The sequence below is a fragment of the Eschrichtius robustus genome, chromosome 3 (assembly GCF_028021215.1).
Source record: "Eschrichtius robustus isolate mEscRob2 chromosome 3, mEscRob2.pri, whole genome shotgun sequence".
Lineage (NCBI taxonomy): Eukaryota > Metazoa > Chordata > Mammalia > Artiodactyla > Eschrichtiidae > Eschrichtius > Eschrichtius robustus.
The window spans coordinates 39721781-39745752 of NC_090826.1; the positions used below are offsets into that span (position 1 = coordinate 39721781).

Below are 23972 nucleotides of genomic sequence, written 5' to 3' on the forward strand. Positions count from 1 at the left end.
GCAGGTAGAGCATGCAGAATGCTGGATCCCTTACTGGCCTCCGTCAGTGACCGGGCTCTCTAGGGGCTCGTCTTAGGCTAGGGGAGGAGCCTGGGGGCTAGTTGAGCTCCCAGTGGTGCCCCTTTTGTGGTCAGCTGTGGGCCGTTTTAGCACAGGATACACTGCCCAGATGCCCATAGGAGGGAGGGCTGGGGAGCCTGCTGGGATGGTGAGTGAGGGAGAGTGCGTGTTGGGGAGCACTTGTTTCCCTGCATGGTCCCCAGATCTGTTCTGACTCATGCCAGGTCCCCAGCAGGTGTCCTGCAGTCAAAGTCCTGCTTCTACTGGCTCCTTCAGGCAGCCCCTCCCACCCCTACAGGAACCGCGCTCTTCTCAGAAGTCTGTTTGAATATCTCCTAGAATCACGGTTGGCCCAAGTGAGCCCTGGCTGTTTCTGCTCAGATGAGTGAACTGAGGCTGCCAGAGGGGAGGGAAGAGGCCACATCAGGCCGTGGCACAGCTGCAGCGTGAGCCCAGAAGTCTCCGTCCAGCTGCAGGTGTGGTCTTATAGAGGCTGTCCCAGAGGTCCTGCCTTTCTGAGGCCCTCCCATATGCCTCTGCCGTGCTGAGAGCTGAAGGGGAGGGAAGACAGGTGCAGACACACACAAACCCTGGATCTTGCCCTTGAAGTATTTGGGGTTGAATGGTGGGGGGTGGGTGAGGCAGACCTCCAACAGTAGACATGCCCTGTTATGAATCAGGATGTCCATACAGGCCCTTCTGCGTTAGACAGGCTGCTCGGCTTGATCTAACTCAGCCTGACGCAGGCAGGCAGCGTGTGGGTAGCGGGGCAGGGAAGGGAGGGGAGAGAGAGGACAGCCCCAGCGAGCACAACCCCCAAGGGGGCGACGCCCGCCAACCACCTCATTTAATTCTCACAAAACAGGAGGTGAATTCGTTCAGCCCAAATTGCAAGCAATGAGAGCGAGAAATACGTTTGTCATTGTAGCTCCGGAGCAAAAGCTGATAAATAAAGGAGGCAAATGCAGTATCTTGGTCCCAAGGTGGACATCAGGAGAGACAGCCATGGAGAAAGGAAGACAGAGTGAGGGAGAAGAAGCAGGAGAGGAACAGGCAGAGAGACGCTGAGCAAGTCCTGTACCTGTGCCTGCGTGTCTGGACTTCCCAGAGCCCCAGAAGGAGCATCAAGGTCATGGTCCATATGGTGATGATAAAATTTGTATTAACTGTCATCATCATAATGATGCCGGTCATTGTGGCTGCCGTTTTGAGTTCCTACTGTGTGGTACGAATCTTTGCAACTATTCTACAAGGTAGGTCTTTTCAATTCATCACATAATTATTGTTATCACTGCCCATTCATAGAAGAGGGACTTGAGCCCTTGAGGAGGTCCCCTCCGAAGCCATGCAGTCTGCAGGGGGTTGGGCTGGGATTTAGAGCCAGGGCTGTGGGATGCCAGAGCCGCCTTCTCCCCACTGGGTCACGTGGCCCTCACTGACGTGGCCTTGGCTCTGAGGGGTGGGCCCGAGCCTGGGCTGGACACTGGGAGCTGGTTTCAGTTCTGGGCTCTCAGAATGGCCTCCTGGGGCATGAAGGAGCCACAGAAGTTATCCTGGTTTTGGCAGTGGTCACTGCCCTTGCCCATGGGGACTGTCACAAAAGATCCCTTGACCAGAAGCAGGGGACCTGCTTTGGATCCCAGCTCTGCTGAACACCACGTGGCTTTTCCTGCTCATTCGGGGCCTCAGCTTTTCCCTTTATGAAGTAGAGGTCAGAAGAGGGTCCAGCAAACCTCCCAGCCCTTAAGGATTTGGCAAATAGTCCCTTCCCCACTCTGGCCCAAACCTGCTCCGAAGGCAAAGAAGCAGATCTTGTCTTCGTTCTCCTGCAGAAGAGTCATGACCCTCTTCCCCATCCGCTCATTCCTCTTGTAGATGAGCTCCTGGCGGAAGTAGCTGTCGATCTCCTGGGCCGTGACCTGCTCGTGCGGCGGAAGGGTGGTGTTGATAAAGTTGGGCAGCTGTAAAGGCAAGACAGAGACTGCTGCCTTCAGTTCTTCCTGGAGCAGAGTGGCTTCCAATAAACACACACAGCCCAGTGTGGGGCTGGGTAACTTACCTTTATTCAGGTAATTGATGCTTTTCATCAGTTCCAAGATGCTTTGAGATGACTGCTGTTATCCCAGTATCACAAATAAAGAAAGAAGAGCGAAAGATCCAGACAGGTGGAGAGCCACACAGCTAACTAAATGGCAGAGCCAGGCTGGAGCCCTGGACGCCACCCTCACACACGTATCACTCCCGCGTCTCTGCCTTGTTGAACCTCGGCTTCCGGACACAGAGGTCCTGGGAGGATCTCACTGTGGCACTGACCCTGTCCCTGGCACGTACAGGGAATCTGGTTCAGCAAGCAGGTGTGGAGGGTCAGCTGAGCTGTCTACCTTGTGTAGCAAAAAGGCTGACCTGGGCTTCAGGCCTTGTTCTGATGCTGTGTGACTTTGGCCAAGTTACTTAACTTTTCTGAGTCCAGGTTTCCTCATTTACAAGATGGGGCTGATGGTATTGCGGGGGATTGCATGAGATGATGGGTGCTGTCGTAGACACCTTTCAGCCCACCCCACCTTACAGAGGTCAGAGGAGGGGTCATAACCTTTGGTTCTCCCAGTGTATCAGCCGTGGTTGGCCACCTTCTGTTGCCACCACTATCTCTGCATGCCCAGCTCCACCGCTGCTCAGGACGTAACCGAAACCCTCCATCCCTTCTTGAAAATTTCAGCTCCAGGACCAAGGCTTCCTTCCATAACAGTGGCTTGTTCAACAACCTGGCTTGGAGCTCTCCATATTTCCCAGCTCTCGGCCCCATGTCCACACTCAGCCGCATGGCCTGGGGCCAGCATTTCTGACGTGTCCTTGAACGAGGCAGAGAGCTCCCTGAGTTCAGGGACAGCACCTCTGTCGTTCCTGGGCCCCTGCTGCCCGGCACAAAGTAGGTGCCCAGCACAGGTTTCTGGAGCCTTGAACATAAAGATGTGCCATCCCTCCTCACCACATCACCTCCTCCTGTTCTTCCGTTCCCAACATGTTTCCTCTCTAACCTGCTCCAGTGCTGTGGCCTTCAGCATGTGGGTGGGGTGGGAGAGGAAGCCATGGACCACTGAGGACCCTGAGGCCATGAGTAAGAATACCTGCTCTTTCCCCACAATCCACCAGTGTGATTCTAACCTCCAAGCCCTTGCTCACAAGGGGTGCCCCCTTCACCACTCTGTCTTCACCAACCCAGGCCCAAAGCACAGAACACAAGGCCTAGCTGACTTCTGAACTGGCCAGATGGAGAGTCTAGCACGAGGAGACTAATTTCCTGCAGGTTTTAGCCCAGCCACATGGATTCTAGAGCCACTGACGAGTTTTCAGCCCTCTTTCTGAGGAAAAATGGAGGCATCAACGGAGGCTGAACCCAGAGGGACTCTGGGGAGGCTGGGACATCTGCCTCTGCTATCTGTTGGCCAAGGACCAGGGCATTCCCTGAGTGAGAGGGGCTTCTCTGCCAGAAAGGCCTGATACGCTGTTCTGGGATGAGCAAGACAATGATACGACCGGTATGCCCTAAACTTGAGCAGTGCACAACCTAGGTAGCTGTATGCAGCAGCTCTGCCAGTGCCCAATCAGGGCCAGCACAGAGTTGGTGCTTGGGGACTGTTTGGCAAATGGATATATGAAGGAATAGAGTTCTTACTCCCTCCCCTAACCATGGAGGGGATGCTTGGCAGCCCTGATAAAACAGGCCACACTTGGACTTGATGCCACTATAGGAAACACTGCAGGCTTCTGAGTAGGGGAGGACCACAAGAGAGGCTGTGACTCAGAAGGGTTATTTCTGGAAACCTGGCCCTCGCAGGCTTCTCTCCATTCCTTGGGTATGGAAGAGAACGTGGGACGATGTTGCACCGACAAATAAATGTTCAGTGAGTGGAAGCATGGATGAATGGACGGGCTCGCAGGCAGCAGCTCTGGAGGTTGTGAATGTGAGTCCTGAAGTCAGACAGCTGGGTCAGCTCTGGTTGGAATCCTCCTTTTGCCACTTACCAGCTGGGTGGCCTCTGTAGCTCACAAGTTACTTGGCCTCTCTGAGACTCAGTTTCCAAATTGGTCATATAGGGGTTATATATATTGTTATAGGAATTAAACAAGATCAGTTTTGGAAAGTGCTTAGCACAGCGCATGGCACAAAGGAAGTCTTCACTAAACGTCAGCTTTGCACAACTAGCCTGGAGGATGGAGCTGGCTGCATCATCTTTCCCCTCTGATGGCAGGGGCTACAGTGAGGGGTGGCCTTGGACAGGGGATAGAGATGGAGATGACAGAGAGATGGCCTTCAGAACCATCAGAGAGCCTGAAGGCAGCATTCTGCTTCCCTTCCCCTCTTCCAAGGGTCCAGGCAGAGGCCTCCTCCCTGTGATGTGTCCAGCCCTCCCTCCTCAGGTCCCTGAGCATGAGTGTGCATTTGTGGATGATGAATCTCCATTCAATCTTTAGGGAGCTTGAAAAAAATAAAAAAGAAAGAACAGGAACTAGAAAGTTCCATGTCAAAGCCACAAAGACGCTGGGCTAGCCACTGGGTTCCCTGGACTGCCCTGCAGCTGGCTGACATTCTCTGCATGTTTCATGCTGATGGGTCCTGGCTCCATGCCAAGGATGAGGCCTGGCTGGCTGGAAGCAAATTAATGATGTGATTAGACTTGTTGGGAGTCTTAAATCTCTTGCAACAAGTTCAAGTGCAGGACGTACGATAACATTTTAAAGAGGACACGTCGGGTCCCCAGGACCCTAAAGTGATAGGTCCAAGATGGAGTGATGAGAAGATGGGCCAGGCAGAGCTGGAGTGGGGCTGTGAGGCTCCCCTGACCCCCGACCAGGATCTGGGTCAGGTCTAGTGGTCAAGGGCTCAGGTCTGCTGATGTCACAACCTCAATGTCCTCATCCCTTCTCTTTATCCTGTCCATCCAACAAACACCTTCTGAGAACTTCCATGGGTCCAGCCCTGTGTCCAGCTAGGAGGCCACAGATAACCCTCAGACAGGGTCTGCTGCCCTGGCTGACGCTCACAGCCAGTGGAGATCAGAACACTGGGGCACACATGTTTTAGAGGGCAGTGAGGGATGTGGGAGCCTGGAGGAGGCCCCTAATAGGGTGACAACGTGTCTTGGTTTGTTCCAGACAATCCAGGTTCATGGCTACGGTAGATTGCTGCATGCCTATTAATTATTCTGACTCAATTACATTTGACCTTTTACTCTCAATAGTGTCTGAGTATGGACAATAAATATATATGGCTATTCGACACCTAACGCAGGCTGGGGGCTCAGAGAAGGCTTCCCAGGGGAGGGGCCTTTGGATCACCCTGCTGATTTGGGGGCACTGACAGTGCTAGTGACCGGAGAGCTGCGGGAGGCCAGGGCCTCAGCCATTTCTGAAGGTGAGATGGAGGGGGGATGAGGTGAAGCCGACCAAGGGTGAGGTGTGCCTGGCCCCTGTCCGCCAGTATGATCATCGTGGGCCCTGCATCTGTCCGGCCCCGGCCTCCAGAGGCCGCTCCAGCAGCCTCGGCACTGCAGCCGGAGGCATCTTTCTGACCACGTCCCTGTCTGGCTTAAACACCCCAAGGTGTTGGCCCCTCAGTGAACACTCTCACCCCCATATGGTCTGCCGTCTGCTTTGCAGATCATTCCTCAGGACCTCCCACTTTCCTGTGCCCCTGCCACGCAGCTCGCTCTGCCTGCCGGCCCCTGCCTTTGTCCACACCTGGCCGGACTCTACTCTCAAGCCTGGTCCAATACCACCTTCACCTGCAGCCCTCCCCAGCTGCAGGCGGTGACCGCCCCCTCCAGCCCCTGTGACGTCGAGACCTCCAGCCGCAGACCCCTTCTCTGTTAGCACGGGGCACTGGATTTAGCCTTGCTGCCCTGACACTAGGCTGGTCTGTGTCTGGGGGCGGGGCTGCCTAGACCCTCCCTTGAGGGCTAGACTCAGCCTGTGCACCCCTGGGTTGCTATTCTAATCTGGGTGGGCCAGTCTACCTGTGCCCTCTGCTGTACTTCAAGTACAGGCACTGCCAGGAGACCCCCGACGTAGTTCACTTGTCAGAGACACGCCAATGGTTCTTGACACCGTGCAAAGAAAATCTGAACTTGTCATCCCCCGGGGTCACCCCATTTTTCCCTCTCTCAGCTTAGTGTCCTGCCCTCCGTGGCCAGGGCCCTGTCCTGCACACCACTCTCCCCAGCCTGGCCATGTCATGGCCAGGCCATCCTGAGTGGTGACGGGTACTCCTCAGGCACACAGCTCCCTGGCTGCTCAGGGCTCGCCAGCCTCTGCCCAGCGGAGAATGTAGTGCTAGGCTCTGTCACAGGGTGGGTGGATGGCTGATGAAATGTCTGTGAGCCTCGTGCTGCCAGGGTCCTCCTCCCTCTCTCCTCTACCAAAGAGAGTCAGGGCACCCAGAATCCCAGCCTTCTGTGCAGGGCCTCCGCATCCTTCCTCTCCCTCACTCTCTGCACTGCACTGAGCACAGCACACGCCTGCGTTTGCCCATGCAGCATCGCTCACTGATGTTCGCTCTGTGCCATGCCCTGCGCTGGGCAGCACGACGAGAGTGGACAGCACACCCTTGCTCTCGAGGAGCTTGGGGTCTAGAGGGGTCCCTGGCTCTGCCTCCAGCCCAAACTCTCACCCCTCCTCCTGCTGTCTCTTGCCTCCAGCTCGTCTGCGTGGTTTCCTCTGCTGGAATGTTCTTCTGCCTCCTGTCTGTGGCCAATTCAGGTTCTTCTCTGACCTCTCTTATTTCAGGAGTCTTTCCTTCTCTCCCCAGCCCTGCCCCACCCCTACCCCCAAGCCCACCTAAATTCCTGCTCCTGCCACAGGCTCCAAGGGCATCCTCTACTCCCCCTCGTAGCAAGGATCATGCTTCGGTGCAGTTGCTTGTTGAACCTCCCCTTTTTCCCTATGAGACCCTCAGCCCCATGAGGGCAACTCTCTCTGGCGCCCCGCCATATCCCTTTCCATAGCTCTGTGCCTGGCATTTATAAGCTATTTCCTTCATTCATCCAATATCTACTGAGTCGTGCTCTGTGCCAGGCGCTGCTCTAGCCAATTATCAGTGAATAAAACAGACCCAAAACCCTGCCCTCAGGGAGTTTATGCTGTAGTGGGAAAGGACAGACAATAAATAATGACTGATCAATGAATCAAGATATATAAGTACGCGAGAAGATGATAAAGGCCATGAGGAAAAGTGGAGCATCGTAAAGGGGACAGGTTGGTGGGGGCGGGAGGGGCGTCAGGTTGCAATTCTAGACCGGGTCGGGGCCGCCTCACTGAGACGATGACATTTGCATTATGTCTTGAAGGCAGAGAGGGGGTGAGCCATGGTGACACCTGGGGAAAGGCCTTCCTGGCAGAGGGAACAGCCAGTGCAAAGGCGAAGTGTGTGGGTGGGCTCATGGGTCAGCAGGGAGGGCTGTGCAGCTGGAGTGGCATGTGGCGGGCAGGGGGGGAGGCAGAGGACATGGGGTGGAGGCTGGGGAAAGACCACGGGACCACGCAGGCCATCACAGAGACTCTGGCTTTATCCTGAGAAAAATCGGGAGCCATTCAGTGTCCTGAGCGGGGAGGTGGCCTGTTCTGGCTAATTCAGCTGCCTCTTGAATGAATGGATAATCAAGCACCAGACACAGAAAGCACAGGGGGCCTAGAGGTGCCCGGGAGAGAATCTAACTCCACCCAGGGTGTCAGGGCGGTTTCGCAGGTGAGATGACGCTGGACCACGGCCCGAGTGGGAGGAAACTGGGAGGGAGGAGCCTGAACCAAGGCAGAGCTGTGGGAAAGGGCAAGGTGCATGGGGGAAGTGCTACAAGTGGCAGAGGTCAGCAAAATGAGGTCTTTGGGGCGGGGGACCTGGGCTGTGATGAGGTCCATGGAGGGTAGGACATGGAGAGGGGGCCTTGACTGCCTACGAAGTATCTTGGAATTTATCCCAAGGGCAACGGGAGTCCTGGTGGAGCCATGCTCAGCTCCTCGGGTCCCACTCACTGTCTGCCCAGCCTGGGGGTAATCTTTCCTCTAGGACTCGAATTGAGGCAGAGAGCCCTGGGCTGGACTCAAGCCCAAGCTCTGAGCACCTGTGAGCTTTCCCTTTCCTGGGCTTTAACCTCCCCAGATGCTGGACTAAGCCTCAACGAGGGCTCCGTGTTCTTACAGGCAAAGCTTCCAGGGTCTAGGCCCCAGAGTCACACACACCAGGCTCAAGCTCTGCTCTTGACAACTTGATAACAACTAATAAGTGGTGTGGCCTTGGGCAAGTCTCTTCCCGTCCTTGAGCCTCAGTTTCCCCCATCTGTAAAACGGGGATGCCAAAGCTCCTGCTTACCATGGCTGGAGAGATGATTGCCTGCGCCTGGCACACAGTAGGTGTCTCATAAATGCCTTCCTATGGGCCTGGCCGTGGGAACTGGTGTCCCGGAGGCTGCCCGGGCTGGGGGAGGGGAGCCTCACCTGGGATGTGTCGTGGTTGAAGATGACGGCGTTGAGGTCCCCGCAGTTGTAGTGCTTGATGAGGTCCTCGGTGGTGTAGGGTGCCTGCAAGCTCCCGGCCCGCACACTCTCGTGCTGCAGCAGGGTCTGGTTCAGGGCAAACAGCACCTGCACAGAGGGAGGAGAGGCGTCAGGGCTGTGCTCAGGGACCCTGGCTGAGGCCCCTGACCCCTCCAGGACCGGCCCTCCTCCCGCTGGACTTTGGGGCAACAGGCCTGAAACAGGGTGTGTGAAAAGATGGGAGGGGCCTGACACCAGCTGGCACTGCCCGAGTGTTCCATGTCTCCCGCTCTTCACTCACTGGGCTCTCACCACGTTCAGCCTGCTCTCATCTCCAGCCCTTTGCCCTCACAGGTCCCCAGTACTGCTCTGGGCATCAACATCTTATCTAATAATGTGGCAAAGAGAGCCCTAGTTGTGTCCGGGTTTTGGAATGATGGGCGAGTTTTTCTTTTGACTCCTTTCTTCTCGAGTGCCTAGATAAGTTCTAGAAGGAGCACAGACTCATTTTGGAATCAAGAGCACCCCCAAACAAAGCAAAACAAACAAATGAACAAAAAACCAGAAAGCCCATTAGATGTCAAGGCCCAACCCAAATGCCACCTCCTCCAGAAGCCATCCTCACACCAGGCAAAGGCCTTAGGAGCTGAGCCCCCAAGTCAGATCTGTGCTGCCATTCAGCACGCGTTTCCTCCAGCCCCTCTGTGCTCTGGGCCACCATACCAGGCCCTGGGGACACAGCTGTGCCCAGCCAGACCTGCCAGGCATCAGGATCACTTGGAGTGCTACACAAAAATATCAGAGATTCCAGAATTGGAATCTCTGAGGTGGAGCCCAGGATGTGTATTTTTAACAGGCTCCCTGGGAACCTCTTTAGCGGTCCAATTGCTTCTGGCATTTGAGGACCATGGCTCTAATGGAACATGTCTTGCCCAAGGCACAAGGCCCTGAGAGATGATCTAAAATGTCCCATTTTAGATGGGGAAACTGAAGCCAAGGAGGGGAGGGGAAGTGGCCAATTCTGCACGGCTGGGACTAGAGCCAGCTTCACACAGCTATGCATCCCAGACTCCTTTGGCCAACAAAAGGGAGGAGCTTGACCAGTCAGTGGGTTATTTAGCACAAATAGAGGGAAAAACAATTGCAATTCCTGTGCAAAACGCCAGGAGGTGGTCTCGGGCCACCTGTCCTCGCTGTTTCCCCAGCTCCAGCCTCCCTGGCAGTCCTCAGGCCCTGTTCATCCTGTCTGCACACTGTCTTGGACAACATACCCCCAGCCTTAGTCCACACCAGTTCAGGCCCAAGCCTCTCTCACTGGGTCCACTGCAACCCATGCTCCTCTCTGCAGACTCCCCCCCACCCCACTTCCCACCTATCCCATATTCTTCTGCCACAGCTATCCTTTAAAAACACAAATCTGATGGACTTTATCTTTCTTTTTTTGCTCAAAACTTTCATGGATTCCTCCTGCCCAGGGGATAAAAGCCTAGCTCTTCACTGGAGCCTGCAAGGCAGCGGCCTGGCCGCTGCTGTGGTCAGTGACCTCGTTTCCAGCCCCTGTGTCTCCAAATGCTGAACTACTCAGCAGTCTTCTGTCTCTGTGCTTTGTATATGCTGTTCCCTGTGCATGAGAAACCTCCCGCCTCTGTTTTCCACTTGCAAATCGAGACTTGGCCTTCCAGGGTCTGCTCAGATGTCTCCTCCATGAAGCTTCTCTGACCATCTGGGGGCTGGGTGAGGCCCCTCCCCAGAGCTCCCATGGTCTCCCTGTGTGGCAGAGTGATACAGTAATGGCCCCAAACCTTAACCCCTCCCTATATACATACCCTTGGCCATGGAACTCTGTAGCTCCTTCACATTCTGACTCTGGACTTGCTGCATTACACATGGAGGCCAGCGTGACAAGCCTCCATAGCCGAATGGAGGAAGCGTTACACATGTGCTGCTGTCTTTTACACATCCACATTGCCTTGAGAGCAGCCCAGGCTGGCCTGCTGGAGGGTGAGAGGCGTGCATGGCAGAGCCCAGTTGTTTGCATAGTCCCACCAAGGCGGTCCCAGTCCGGCAGACAGCCAGCCAGCTCCCAGACAAGAAAGTGAGCCCAGCTGAGCCCACTGAGCCTGCCTGCCTGCCTGCAGCTGGGTCCAGACATGTGAGTAAATGCTTCACAGCACAGCTGTGGCGAGAGATGAGGGACCCACCCTGCTTCCCTCCAGCAGGATGTGAACAATAGATTGTAAATGCATTTTAGCTACCTGTCTCCCCCCTTAGGCGATGAGCGGCTTGAAGACAGGAATTGCATCCTATTTATTTTTGCATTGGCAGAACTCAGCACTGTGCCTGGTAGAGGGTGTCACCCATCCTTTCTTCGGTGCTTTGACACCTGCTGTGGTCAATTCATAGTTCAAGGTTGCTCAGTAAGCCCTTCAGACTAGCCCCTAGAACTCTGGCATTCTGTCTGCACTTGGGGCACGCTGCCACCACGTGGCAGAAGTTTCCGCCAAGTGGCATTAGCCACGTGGTTCCAGAACACACAATCTGAACAAAAAAGCTCAGGTAATAGGTACACAAAGTCTAGCTAAAATACTGTCTTGGGCGACTGGGCCAAGCTTGTGCTTGTGAGAGCACCTCCACCCATCCCCTTCTACTTTTGTTTCTGGTCGGGCAGGAGAGCTGGATTGCACTGAGCTCTGGCAGCCCAGCCTGCTTCCCATAATGAGCTGGCTGGAGATGAGGTCAGGCCCCACCACCCCACCTCTGGGCCTTCTCCAGGCTTCCAGGTTCTGGCCACCACCCCTGAAATCCAATCTGCAGCCACCTGGCGCAGGGTGTCGATGGCAGCAGGGCGGCTGGGGATGGATCGCAGCAGGCAGTGGCCTTGTTGCCGTGGACATCGCTAAGGCAACAGGCACTTCCTCCTGCATAGCAGATGCCTGGGATGAAAGCGTCCAGGCGGGCTGGAGCTCTCTCCTCCTCTGGGGGCTGGGACACACAGACTTCCTGTGACCACACCCTGCGCTGCACACACCTGCCCTGCTGCTTCTCAGCGCTGGCACCACCTGGCCTGTGCTGAGGTCATCGGCTCAGGCACCCAGAAGACCCGGCTCGGAGGGGAAATGGCCCCCCGGACCCTCTTAGACACATGGAGTCACTTCTGCAGTCATGTGGCCCTCGTGGAGCTGGGAGGTGTTCTAGTGAATGAAGCACGTTACAGTCTGCAGGGCGCTGAGAACATTCCTGGCATGTAGTAAGTGTGGAATAAATGCTTGGAAGAAAATAGTTAGACCTAAACCTTCCCTGATTGGAGCTAGAAGGGCCCAGCAGTTTTTCAAACCTTTTGTAGCCATGGAATCCTTTTTTGTTGTTATTGTTTTCCAGAGGAAACTTACTTGGAACTCAAAATGTGTAGCAGATAGAAATGGGAACTTCCCTCATTGAGGTAAAGGAGGCAGGCTATTTACCTGAAGTCCCGCCGGCTCAATGCCCACTCCCCCCACCCTGTGACAGGCTCCCAGTGCTTCTCTGTGGAACCCACAGGTGCCTTGGAGCCTTGTTTGAGAACCACTGATCTCTTCGTATGCCCTCTTCACATGGAAGAGGAGAAAAGACACAGGTCCATGACAGGTAGGATGAAGCTTGCCCAAAGGCCACACGGCGAGCTGGGGGCAGAGTGGGCTCCCTGTTCCCTGACGCCCAGCCTAGGACCTTTTGCTGTGCTCTGGATCATGTCTGGGGCTGGATTTCCCAAGGTCCACTGGCACAGTCCACATTCATTCCCCCACACCTTGCCATACCCATTTTCTTTCAGGAGCCTTGTGAAATAGCCAAAAAACAGCTAGGGAGAATTTATTATTAACATGTTTAGAGGTAGAACACTGAGATCAGATTATTCAAGAAGCACCTCCAGTGTGGCACAGCCGGGGTGTGGCGGAGTCGGGACTGAAATCCAGCCCGTCACTCCAGACTCCCCTCAACCCCCATCACAGACCCCGGAGCTTCCCTTGGTTGTGGCACTTATCCCACTGAGATGACCATTTCAGGTAATTCCCTGTTCCCTGCCTGTCTAGACTGAGAGATTGGTGAGGGCAGGGAGCCTGCCTCTCTGGTCACTGCTGAATAGCAGACACTCAAGAACTATGAGAGGGAAGGATGCTGACCCTGAATCCCACGACCTTCCCCCTCTACCTCCTGCCTCGTATCCATCCTTTGCAATTTGTGAAGCAGTCCTCATCCATTGATTACTAGGGTCACTATGTTTATTGAGCACTTACTATGCGTCAGAAACTCTCTAAGCCCATATTAATTTATCTAACCTTTACAGCAACTCTAAGGTAGGGCTAGTATTAGCTCCATTTCATAGATTGGGGTGGTGGGAGGGGGCAGCTGCAGCAAAGAGATATTAAGTAACCCACTGAAGGTGACAAAGCTGGAGGGGGGCGGATGTGCATTCAAACCTGGGCCATCCAGCCCTGGAACCCATCCTCTTAGTTCACCACTGCCCTCGGGACTTCACTCTGTTCTCCTTGGGAGAGAGCCAGCAGGGAGGTGTCCCTATTCACAGATGGGAAAACAAAGAAGCAGAGGGGAAGGGGACCCAAGGCCACATGGCTTATAAAGGACAGAGCTGGGCTACGAAATTACTTTTGTCTAGCTCCAACCAGGTTCCCATGACCAGGACTTCAAAGTAATACGTGCTTCTTCATGTGCATTCTTGGTGCTTCCAACAGACATAGGGAGGTAACACTCATTCATTCATTCAACAAACATTTACTTTCTAGTGATCCTCTGCAGGCATCTGGGGTTGTTGGATTAATTGGACTTGGTTTCCATCCACACGGAGCACCTTTTAGAGGCAGATATGCCAACGGGCCTTTCTAGTAGAGGATGGTTGGAAAGTGGGGCCTTCAAAGCCCAGTGCACAGGCGCGAATAAGTGCCTTCTTGCTCTGACTCCTGTTTCCCTGTCATTCACCCTGAATCCTCAAGCCTGGCCCTGCTCAGACTCCCAGGCCTCAATGCCTTCTGCCCCCAGCCACTTCAGAATAACAAACCCGCCTCGCCCCTAGCCTCGGTGGCCCACTCTAGGATAATGTTTATGATAAGGCTTTGACATGAAATAACAAACACGGGGTGAAGGCGAGAGCCGCCTCACTTCCCCTGGACGGCCGTGTGTGGAGGCCCGGCCACCAAGAGCCCCTGAACATCCTGGTGGCACCCCCCTCACTGGTACTTGCAGGCCAGGAGCTGGCCCGCAGCGTCTGCTGAGTGTAGGCCTGGAATTTAAACACATCTTCAAACATGGGCCTTGGATGGAGGGAGGCAGGCGCCAGGAGGGTGGGGACAGGTTTATTGTTCCAGATCAGTCTATAAACAGTCCTGGATGGGCTGGAAGGGTGAATACCGAGGCCTTGTCGGCCCAGCAGCGTCATCGTGAGGAGAAGGCCGGACCCGCTTAGTCAGGAAGGATGTTTGAGACAGGCCTGGCTCTCAGGCTGGGACCGTCACTTCTCACCCACCCCGAACTATAGGGAAGTCACAGCAAAGGCCCCAACCCACTCGGCGGTGCTTACTGAGCACCTGGCATGGGCCATGCACTGTTCTAGGTCAGGGGATTTAGTCAGGGACAAAACAGACCCAAATCCTGCTCTCACTGAGCTTATCTGCTGGCGAGGAAATAGAGAATAAATAAAATAATTAGTAAAATGTTAATATTTAGTATGTTAAAGACACAACAAGAGTTCCATTGAACTGTAAGTTCAGACTGCCCTCTGTCACTTTGGGTTCCTCATGCCTCTAAACCAACAGGCGAAGCAGGGAGTTACTGGGCTGGCTGGGGGCCTGGTCCTGATGACCAAGGGGGAATTGGAGGTGAGGGAGAGCATGTCTGTGGCGTAGGATATTCCTTAGGGTGTCTCAGTATTACCAGGCCCTGTGGGTAACTAATGTCAGTGGGAAACTACAACGACCCAGTGTAGGCAGTCTAATGGCCCAGACCCGTCAGGAATGAAGGTTTGGGTCATCCCACCAGGTAAAGAACCACAACTAGCTGAGGAGCTTGCAGAAGGCAAAGGGAATAGGTAGTGATGGGGGTAATAGAAGAAGGTAGTTATAAATGCCAGCTCCGACCACGTGACCAGTTACAGAAACAAGGACTCTCCTAGTCCGGAGTATTTCTTCCTTAATTTGTTAAGAATGTGTGTGTGTGTATAAAATCTTTGTTTTCTCCTGTCTCTTCTTTTTCTTTTCTTCTCTCTTATCAAGTAACACAAGACATACTGACTTTATACCATAGTGTTTAAGTATTGTTAACTCAAGTACTCTTAAGTATTGCATTTAAGTTATGGTACCTCAAGGAGAAAAGTAAATAAATACCACCCAAAGACTTTGCATCCTCTTTTGGGGAAGGCATTAGCGTGTTTTGGTTGCAGGCAGACTTGTAATTGTTAGGCATAAGTGAGACCTTGTTATTATCTATTTGGAGATTAAGTATGATTTAAGGACATACTGTATGAATGCCAACTTGACAAGGGGTGGACTTGTGATGGTTAATTTTGCCGACTTGACTAGGCCATGGTCCCCAGATACTTGGTCAAACATTCTAGATGTTCTTGTGAAGATAGGTTTTAGATAAGATTCACATTTAAATCAGAAGACTTTGAGTCAAGCAGATTATGCTGTATAATAATTGGATGAGGTGGGTCTTATCCAATAAGTTGAAGCCCTTAATAGATAAGACCAACCTCCCTGATGAAGGGAATTCTGCCAGCACAGTGACTTTGGACTTGAACAGCAGCATCGGCACTTCTTCCCTGGATTTCCAGCCTGCCAGCTCACCCTGTAGATTTTGGACTTGCCAGCCTCCACAATGCATGAGCCGATTCCTTAAAATAAATCAATCTGTACATATATATGTATATGTCTGTCTATCTATCTGTCTATCTATTTATCTATCTACACATGCTATTGGTTCTGTTTCTCTGGAGAACCCTAATAAATACAGTATGTGTTACAATGAAAAAAAGAAGCAGAAAAGGAGGGCAGAGAGTGATGAGAGAAGGGGCAACAGCAGGTGCAAAGGCCCCGTGCATATGCAAGGAGGAGCAGAGGTCAGGGTGGCTGGAGCTGAGAAAATAAGGAGAGTGATAGGTGATGAGGTCAGAGTTCACTGGCATGCCAGGTTCCATGGGCCACAGTAGGGATGTTGAGAAACCATCCCACACCCTTCAGAGAATGGATTGTTATTCCCACATGACATATGAAGAGACTGAGGTCTTGAGGATGGTGAAAGTACATGCACAAGGTCTCACATTGAAGAACTGGAGCTGGAATTCAAACTCAGGTCCAGCTGACAGGTGCTGGGTTCTTTCTGCTGCCCCTGGGCCTGGCCCACCAAGCTGCCTCCACCAGACAAACAGACAAGTAGGGGCCAGTGTGTGAAGCCCAAATTCTGAGCGGTCAGCTGGGAAGGAGGAGGGGTGCTAGGACCTCAGTCATGGGGCCTGCTTAGAGCTGACATATGAGGAGAGGAAAGAGGTCACCTGGCCAAGGAACCCCACCTGGAACATGGCCTCCTGCGCTGTTTCTACTCTTTGCCCTGCCTGATCGTTCGGCTCCAGCCTTGTGCCGAACTCATCCTCCCAGCCTCAGGACCACCTCCCTTGCTCCCGCTTCTGCCTGGAACCTTCTTCCACCCACCAGCTCTCACTCCCCTTTCACTTGGCTGCAGAGGTTCCCTTCTCAGGAGGACTTCCCTGGACCATGGGCCGGGCAGGTCCCCCAAAGCACTGTCACTTCCTGGACCATTGCACTCACCCTGCTTCATTGCTATTTAATGCTCATTCTTCCTGCTTGATGGTGAACGCTCCAAGGGCAGGCAAATTGCCTTTCTTGGTCATGGCTGTTTCTCCAGCAGAGGGCACAGAGCCTGATACTTACATAGTAGATGCTTGAGAAATACTTGTAGAATGAGGGAATGGATGGATGGATGAAAAGCTGGACCACTCATCCCAGGACCCCGTCCTGAGCAGCTCCCTGCTGGGACCCAATACCCCCAGGGCACAGAGGTGGCAGCTGAGCCCCCTGGACCCTGGGCCACATGTCTGTCAGCCCTGAGGTGGGCTGGGGTGAACGGCAGCTCTGCTTCACAGGAAGGTTTCTCCAGCCTGGGGGAGAATTCCTCAAAGGTTAGAGCCTGTCAGGCTCTGGCTGAGGTTTATTTATTCATTCATTCTCCTTGCTCCATTGACAGCACCAAAGCAGTGCTGACGACTTCCCCGCTTCCTTCTCAGTATGTTGAGTCCCCCGGCCCCCGGCACAGAATCCTGTCTCCGGACGCTGCACCACTGAGCAGCAGGCCACCAAATAAACACAAGGCTTCCTGGAGCCGGGGACTGGCTCTGTGCTGGCAGGTAGGACCAGAGCTCCCATCTCCATCTGAATCTCCACCACAAAGCCCTGGGCAAGCCATTTTCCTTCCCTGGGCCTTGGTTTACCCACCTGCGAAAAGGACCAACTCACACATTCATTGAATAAATACTTATTGACCACTTCTGTACCAGATGCTCTTCTACACCCTGAAGGGACAGCAGTAAACACAGCAAATAAAGATCCTTGTTCTAATGAAGCTTTCATTCCAGTAGGAGGAAGCTGACAATAAACAAAAATAACCAGTAAAATATGTTACAGAGTGATAGTTGTTAAGGGGAAAATAAGGCAAGGAACATAGGAAGTGTCTGTGTGTGTGTTGGGGGTTGACATTTTATCTAAGATGCCCAGGAAAGGCACAATGAGAAGTGACATTCGAGAAGAGATCTGAAGGAGATGAGGGAGGTGGTCATGTGACTATCTGAGAGAAGGAAGGATGTTCTGGGCAGAAGGAACAGCAAGTGCAAAGGCCCTGAGGCAGAAGCGAGCCTGATGGGTGTGAGGAGCAGGAAAGAGGCCAGCGTGGTTGGAGAGGAGTGAGCTAAGGGGAACTAGTCGATGAGCTCTGTCTCAGGCAGAGACCCAGCAGCAAATAGACGGTGCACTGCCCGTGCAGTGAGCTCCAATGAGGTAAGTTCAACTGAAAGGGTAATTGAAGCACACTGAATGATGGGAATATTCACAGAGGTGTGGACAGGAGACGGTGGAGCGCTGAGGAACAGCGGCAGTGGGAAGCTTTCCTGCCCCTAAGCCTTAAAGGGAAAGGCGGGGGGGGGGGCGGTCAGGGACCTAAACCCAGCCAGAGCCACGGCCGTCAGAGGGGACCACAGCTACTGCTCCACGGCCTGGACCATGGTGGCCAGCAGGGAGGAGGGCGTGGGTGGGGGGCAAGAAATATCCCAGCTTCCTTGCCCTCCTGCCTGTTCATCCCCTGCCAATGCTTCCCACTGAAATCAGGATAAGGGAGGCAAGGTGATGTTGTGTCACTGCAGGGCTCAGAGCTGGGAGAACAGAGGGTCGATCTGGAAAGGCAAGGGGGATTTCCAGGACGCAGTCAGAAAGGTAGGGCGGGGTTGGTGGGGAGCACGTCCCGTGGGGGTCTGTGGGCCTCAAAGGCCTCTGGCTACCCCCAACGGGGATGGGAAGTCCCAGAGAGGCTGAGCAGAGGTAGCTGCAGTAGCTCTGTTGACACGGAATCCGGGGAGATAGGCGTGAAGCAAGGAGATGAGACTGAAGATGAGAGGGCAGCTGTCTTCCTCCTAAAGAGGAATCTCTGAGCACGTTCCTCCCTCCCCTCCCCTTACCCTGTCCCCAACCCCAGACACAACCCAAGAACTTGGGCTTGGCTTCTAGCACAGACGGTCCCTGCTCCGTGGACGCCCACCAGTTGGACCTCGGCGATGTGGCCACATCCTCCAGCTGCCCTGCAGTGTGGGCTGGCTGAGCCTTCTGTGCTTTCCCGGGCGGGCAGCGGAGGCTGACTCACCCTAGCTTTCTTTCCTTCTTTTCTCTGGATGCCTAGTCTCTCCACCCGAAGACCACCCTTAAAGATCCCAGCATTCCTCTTCTGTCCTTCAAGTCATGCCAGGAAAGGCTCATAAATCCGGAGCCACCCACAGGAGGAGATTAGCATTCTGCTGGGTAGGGAGCTAACAGCCGGGCTGAGGCAGGGGCTGGGCTGGGGGTGGGGACAGGCCCAGAGGCTTGGGGTCTCCAGGAAGGGAGTTCGTATGGGGTCTGCCCTGTTGGACGGCAAAAGGGTCCCTTGCTCTTCAGTTTTAGGCACAGGTAAGCCCAAGGGAGGCTGGAGACCTAGATTCTGGTGCTGCAGGCTCTGACTCCAGACCAGTTGTGGGCCCACTTTCTGGTCACAGGTTCCCTCTCTGAGACACGAGGATGTGGGAGTACTTCTCAGCTCTGCTTGTCATGTTCTATGAGCCCAACATTTTGGGATGGTGACACCCCACCATGTCGTGATTTAAACTGTCTACGGTTCTAGGCACTTGGCACATGGAAGCTCATTTATTCTTTATAACAGCCCTGTGAGGCCAACATTACTGACCCCATTTTACAGATGGGGAAACCAAGGCTCAGAGAAGTAGGTGACATCACATCCTCCCCCACTGTGAGGGCTACGTGGCCCCAGCCTTAGCTCTGCTCAGTGTGCCAAGCCCTCCCTGACCCTGGGGTCAACTATCTGTCATGAATTTTTTTTTGCTCCCCAATAATCACTTCTGATCTCCTAAGTTGAATATATACCGTGAATAGAGGAAAAAACCAAAATGTATCAGAAAGTCCCACAGAATCATCTAGGCCGGCCTATTTCCAGTTATAAAGCTTTGAGGAACTTCAAGGTGGTAGATGAGTTGGAGAGAGAAACAGGTAATTATAAAACCCTGGGGTAAGTTAATGATAAAAGGGAAAAACAGGGGCCTTTGGGGTCGCAGAGGGGGTTTGTGATGCAGCCTGGGAGTTGGTGAAGGAATCAGGCTTTAAGCTGGGCTGTGCAGGATGAGCGGGGCTGGGAGAAAAGCGTGTTCAAGGCAGAGGGGCTCGGAAGTGCATGATGTGTTTAAAGACGTGTCAGGAGTTAGGCCCGGAGGGGACCCGGTGGCGAAGGGCCTTCGGTCTCAGGGGGAGGGCTCCACGCTCCACCCAGCCCTTCTCTGCTGGATGTTCTGACAGTGGGCTGGTCACCTGTGGCGGCGGAAATAGCTGGGGAACCACAGATGAGCAGACTGAGACTCTCAGAGGGACAACGGTCTACTGGGCAGGCAATCAGTTGGCGGTGCCCATGGTTACCATTATCATCATCATTATTGTGAAGCGGCTACATCCATTGGTTGGCAGTATGTAGTTTTTATTTTTCCTGCTGTCTCAGACCTGCCTGCTGACACAGCTGCCTAGACTTCAAAAGGCAAGTCTCCATTTTCATTTGCAAAATCAGTATGAAATTCCTAGAGGGCTTGTCTAATTCCTTCTGGTCTGACCACACAGCAATTACCAATTTGCAAGGAGGAGTGGGGGGAGCCTCCCGAGCCCTAGCAGGGAGGGGACCTCTGTTCTGCCTGGGGCCTGGGCAGCAGCTAGGGACAACGGATTTGGGGTGGGCAGTTCCAGGTGGCCTGGGGTGGGAGGTCGGGGGTGCCGGCTCCGTGAGCACTCGGTGCTGATGAGTGAAATTGTTTCTCCGCTAAGTCACAGGCTACAAGTGCCTCGGAGACCAACCACATAGAGCAGCAGAAGGGGCAGGGCTCGACCCTGACTCAAATCTGGGTCCTGCTACATACAGGCTGTGTGAGGTTCCCATTCTGGTGATGTGCTGCCATGGGAACATGGGCCAGGCCCTTCTCTTCTCCAGGCCTCCGTTCACCCATCTGCCAAGTGGGGAGAATTGTACTTGTCTGCCCCGCCTAGGGAGCTAGCGCTCTAAAAACCTTGGAAAACATTCCTGTCCTGCCTTAGGGAATTTTAAGAAGCTTCTGTTCCCTAAGCAGCAGTGGGGCAGCTCTGAAGGGGGGCAGGAGCCAATGTGTGTGGATTATTCCCATTCACCCCTCAATGATCAATATGGATTTGTGCCAGGCCCAGTGCTGGGTGCTGGGGCCATGGAGCCACTTCTATCCTCAAGGAGCTCAAGGTCAAGGGTAGGGTGGAGCACGGCAGGAGGCACCCAAGGAAGGCTTGCAGCCAGATGCTAACATCACTTGTGAAACTGGGCACAGGGATGGACACAGTGCAGTGGGAGCCCAGCGGAAGGGGGGCTCATCCAGCCAGGGGAGGACCGCACACAGGACTCACGGAGGAGGTGCTCTGCAGTGATACCTTGTGAGAGCACACATCTACCATGCAGAAGAGAAAGAAGAGGAATTCCAGGCAGTGTCAAAGCCCACGTAAAGGCTGGCTGAACCTGGCCAGTTCGGGGAAGTGCCGATGATCCCCTGGTCTAAGCGCAGCGTGTGTGGCTGGTGAAGGGCGTGAGCTGGGACTGGAGCAGGGAGCTGGGGTGAGATCCGGAGCTCAGACTTTATCTAGAGGACTATGGGAAGCCATGGAAGTTATACAGACGGGAACGACCAGTCAGACTTTCGATTTAGAAGCTGCCCTCTGGCTGCTTCGCTGAGAAAGGATCAGAGGAGCACAGGTTCCAGGCAGGAGACAGTCTTAGCCCTCTTGGGGCTGGGAGAGGTGAGGAGGCCCCACCTGGGCCTGGGGGGCTTTGGGGATGCATGGAGGAAGTGAAGGCAGGCTAGAATTCCAGCTCCTTTCTGGCTTGGTTGTTCTAGAAGCCTACAACTCAGGGCTCTCAGTCTCTCCCCTTGCCCGCCACTGGCCCATCTCCCCTGCCCTGAATTTCAGGGCTGGGTCCTCACTCTCTCTTCTTCCACTCCAGGAAGCCTTGAGCCCCACTTGGGGGAGCAGCTGGATGGAAGAGGAGCAGGCCCTGAATGGCAGGAGGAAAAGGAGACAGCCTGGGACTGGCATGGGACCTGCAGCCTTGAGAGCCCAGGGAATGGACACTCTCGCTAGAGTACATCAAAGGCAACAGCTGCATAGAACTTGGCCTCACGGACAAAACTACAATACAGTCCCAACCTCTCCGACTTTTCGCCTGTTTAGTCACAGGAGGCAATTCTTGGCAGCAGGACGGGAGCGTTGGAGACTCTGGCTCTGCCAAGAGAATGTCAGTTGAGGGAGGGCCCTTAGATCCTGCGTGGGATCTCACTGTCTAGAGAGGATGCGGTGGCCCAGAGAGGGCAGGAAGGTGCCCAAAGCCACACAGCAAGCAGGGGGATGCAGACTAAGACAGGAATGAGGCTTTACTTGAGCAGTTTGGGTCTCTTATGCCCCCTTATCCCTTCCTTCCCCCCACCACAGAAAAGGAAAATGTTTTTAGACCGGAGGCAAAAGAATGTGAAGTTGAAATCTGAGCCTTGGGTCTTGGGAAAAGAATACAGAGAAGTCAGACGTATTCTGGATGAGCAGAGATCTGCTTACCCTGCAGACGGGAAATACTCAGGGCTGTCCAAGGCCTCCTTCTGCGCAGGTCTGACCTGGGAGGGCAGGCCGAGTGTGAGCCGATGGGAACAGAGAACACCTGCCAACACTGCTAGGTAAAGGGCCAATCTACCACGGGCAGAGGGAGGTGTGCTCAGCCTCTTAGCTCCCTGCCTGTAACCTTCTCTTGGGGTCTCAGGTCCATGCTGGCATATTCCACTGCCTGGCCTGGAACTGCCACCAGGGCCCTGGCAGATCAGAGGCAGGAGTTCTCGCTGGTCCCCACTTGTCCACACCCATACCCTTCCTGCCCCGCCTAGAAGCTCACCTCCTCTAAGAAGGCCTCCCTTCAGCTCCAGTCTTTGTCTTCTCCTTCTGTGTGCTTCTGCAGTTGAGAAGGGCAGCAACAGGCCAGAGTTTCTTTCTGCCTTGTGGTGTCTGGGGCTCTAAGAGACTGTGGGTTGTGTAAGAATGTGTGTGTGAAAGGGAGAGACCAGATGGAGATAGAGATAGACAGATGATCGACAGATTCAGGACAGGTGTATGGACTGCCCTGTGCACTATCCACGTCAGTAGGAGTCCTAACCTGACTTACGTTCACACATGTACCAAAAAACCCCTCTATGCCAGGCGCTGTACAGGACTCCCAGGAAGACTCAAGTAAATGTGATTTAGTTCTACTCCTTCCTGACACCAAGGCGCCCCATCAATCATTCTCCACGGTTCAGTCTTAACGCTGGCCCACCAAGGTTCTCTGCGATCTGGCCCCTGCCCTGTTTGGGTCTGCACCCTCATCCCCCTCCACTCTCTTCCTGTTACTTTTATTTCCACTTGCTGTTGGAGGGCACTGCAAAGGATGATCTCGGACCTTGAGGCTCAGGATCCGGGCTGTACCCGGTACGTTGAGCATCCCTGACCTGATGCATGCCCACTGGTTCTGGGCCTAACAGGGAAAGGGGATGCTGTGTGTGGGCGTGATCTTTAAAAACCATAAATGACGTCACAGCACTCCCAGGCTCAAATCCTTCTTGGCTCTGCTCTGCTCTAGGCATAACCTCTGACTCCCTCAACACGCCTCTTAGCTCTGCTTGGTGGGCCTGCCTGCCTCCTCAGATTCACCTGGCTTCCTGCCCTCCTCGCTCTGTGTTTTCAACATGCTGCCTTGACAGGTTTTATTTGAATGTGTTCTTTTGTTCCCACTTCAGGGCCTTTGCACATGCTGGTCCTTCTGCCAGGTGTGCGATTCCTGTCATCCCTCTCTTTTTTTGCCCCATTAACTCCTACTTATCTTTCAGATAGTGGTTCAAGCATCACCTCCTGAAAATGTCTTCCCTGATGCCCAGATCAGTTCAGGGGCCCCCATTCAAGTCTCTGCTATACCCTGTACTCTTTCTTCAGCCTACTCATAATAGTCTGCTTCATATATTGACATATATAATCATTTGTTTAATGTCTGCTTCTCCTAATAATAATTTTAACTACCATTGATTAGCCACTTGTTCAATGCCAGACACTGTACAAAGCTCTTTACAAATATGATTTCATTTAAGTCCCCAACAACCCTCGGAAGTAGTTACCATTTTTATCACATTTTACAGATGAGGCATAGGAGGCACAGAGTTGCTAAGTGACTTGCCTGAGGTCACACAGCCAGTAAGCAGTGGATGAATCAAGATAGTCTGGCCATTTTAGCCACGTGCCAGTCTTCCGCCCGCTGTTGTGGAGACACGATGAGGGTGGGGACCATGTCTTCTCTGCTCATCCTCACATTCTCAGCACCTAATCTGGGACCTGGACTCACGGCCACCCACTAAAGGGAAGGAAGAAAGGAGAGGCTGGGGTGCCAGCTGTTGGAAAGACAGCCAGGAGCAGCCTCCAGAGGCCACGTCTTCCCTGCCTCCTGGCTCCTGAATCAGGGAGAGCTAGTGTTCAAAACCAGTAAGTGTGTTTTTGCAAAAGAGACGG

General features: G+C 53.8%; 1 protein-coding gene across 1 annotated transcript in view; it reads right to left on the reverse strand.

The window, feature by feature from the left end:
- Positions 1-23972, reverse strand: part of TRABD2B (TraB domain containing 2B) — a 215689-nt gene that overhangs the window by 30982 nt on the left and 160735 nt on the right. The window contains exons 3-4 of the mRNA XM_068537954.1: positions 8548-8694; positions 1847-2021 (exon numbers count right to left, since the gene is read on the reverse strand). Of these exons, the coding sequence (XP_068394055.1) occupies positions 1847-2021; positions 8548-8694 (322 nt within the window). The remainder of the gene's footprint in view (positions 1-1846; positions 2022-8547; positions 8695-23972) is intronic.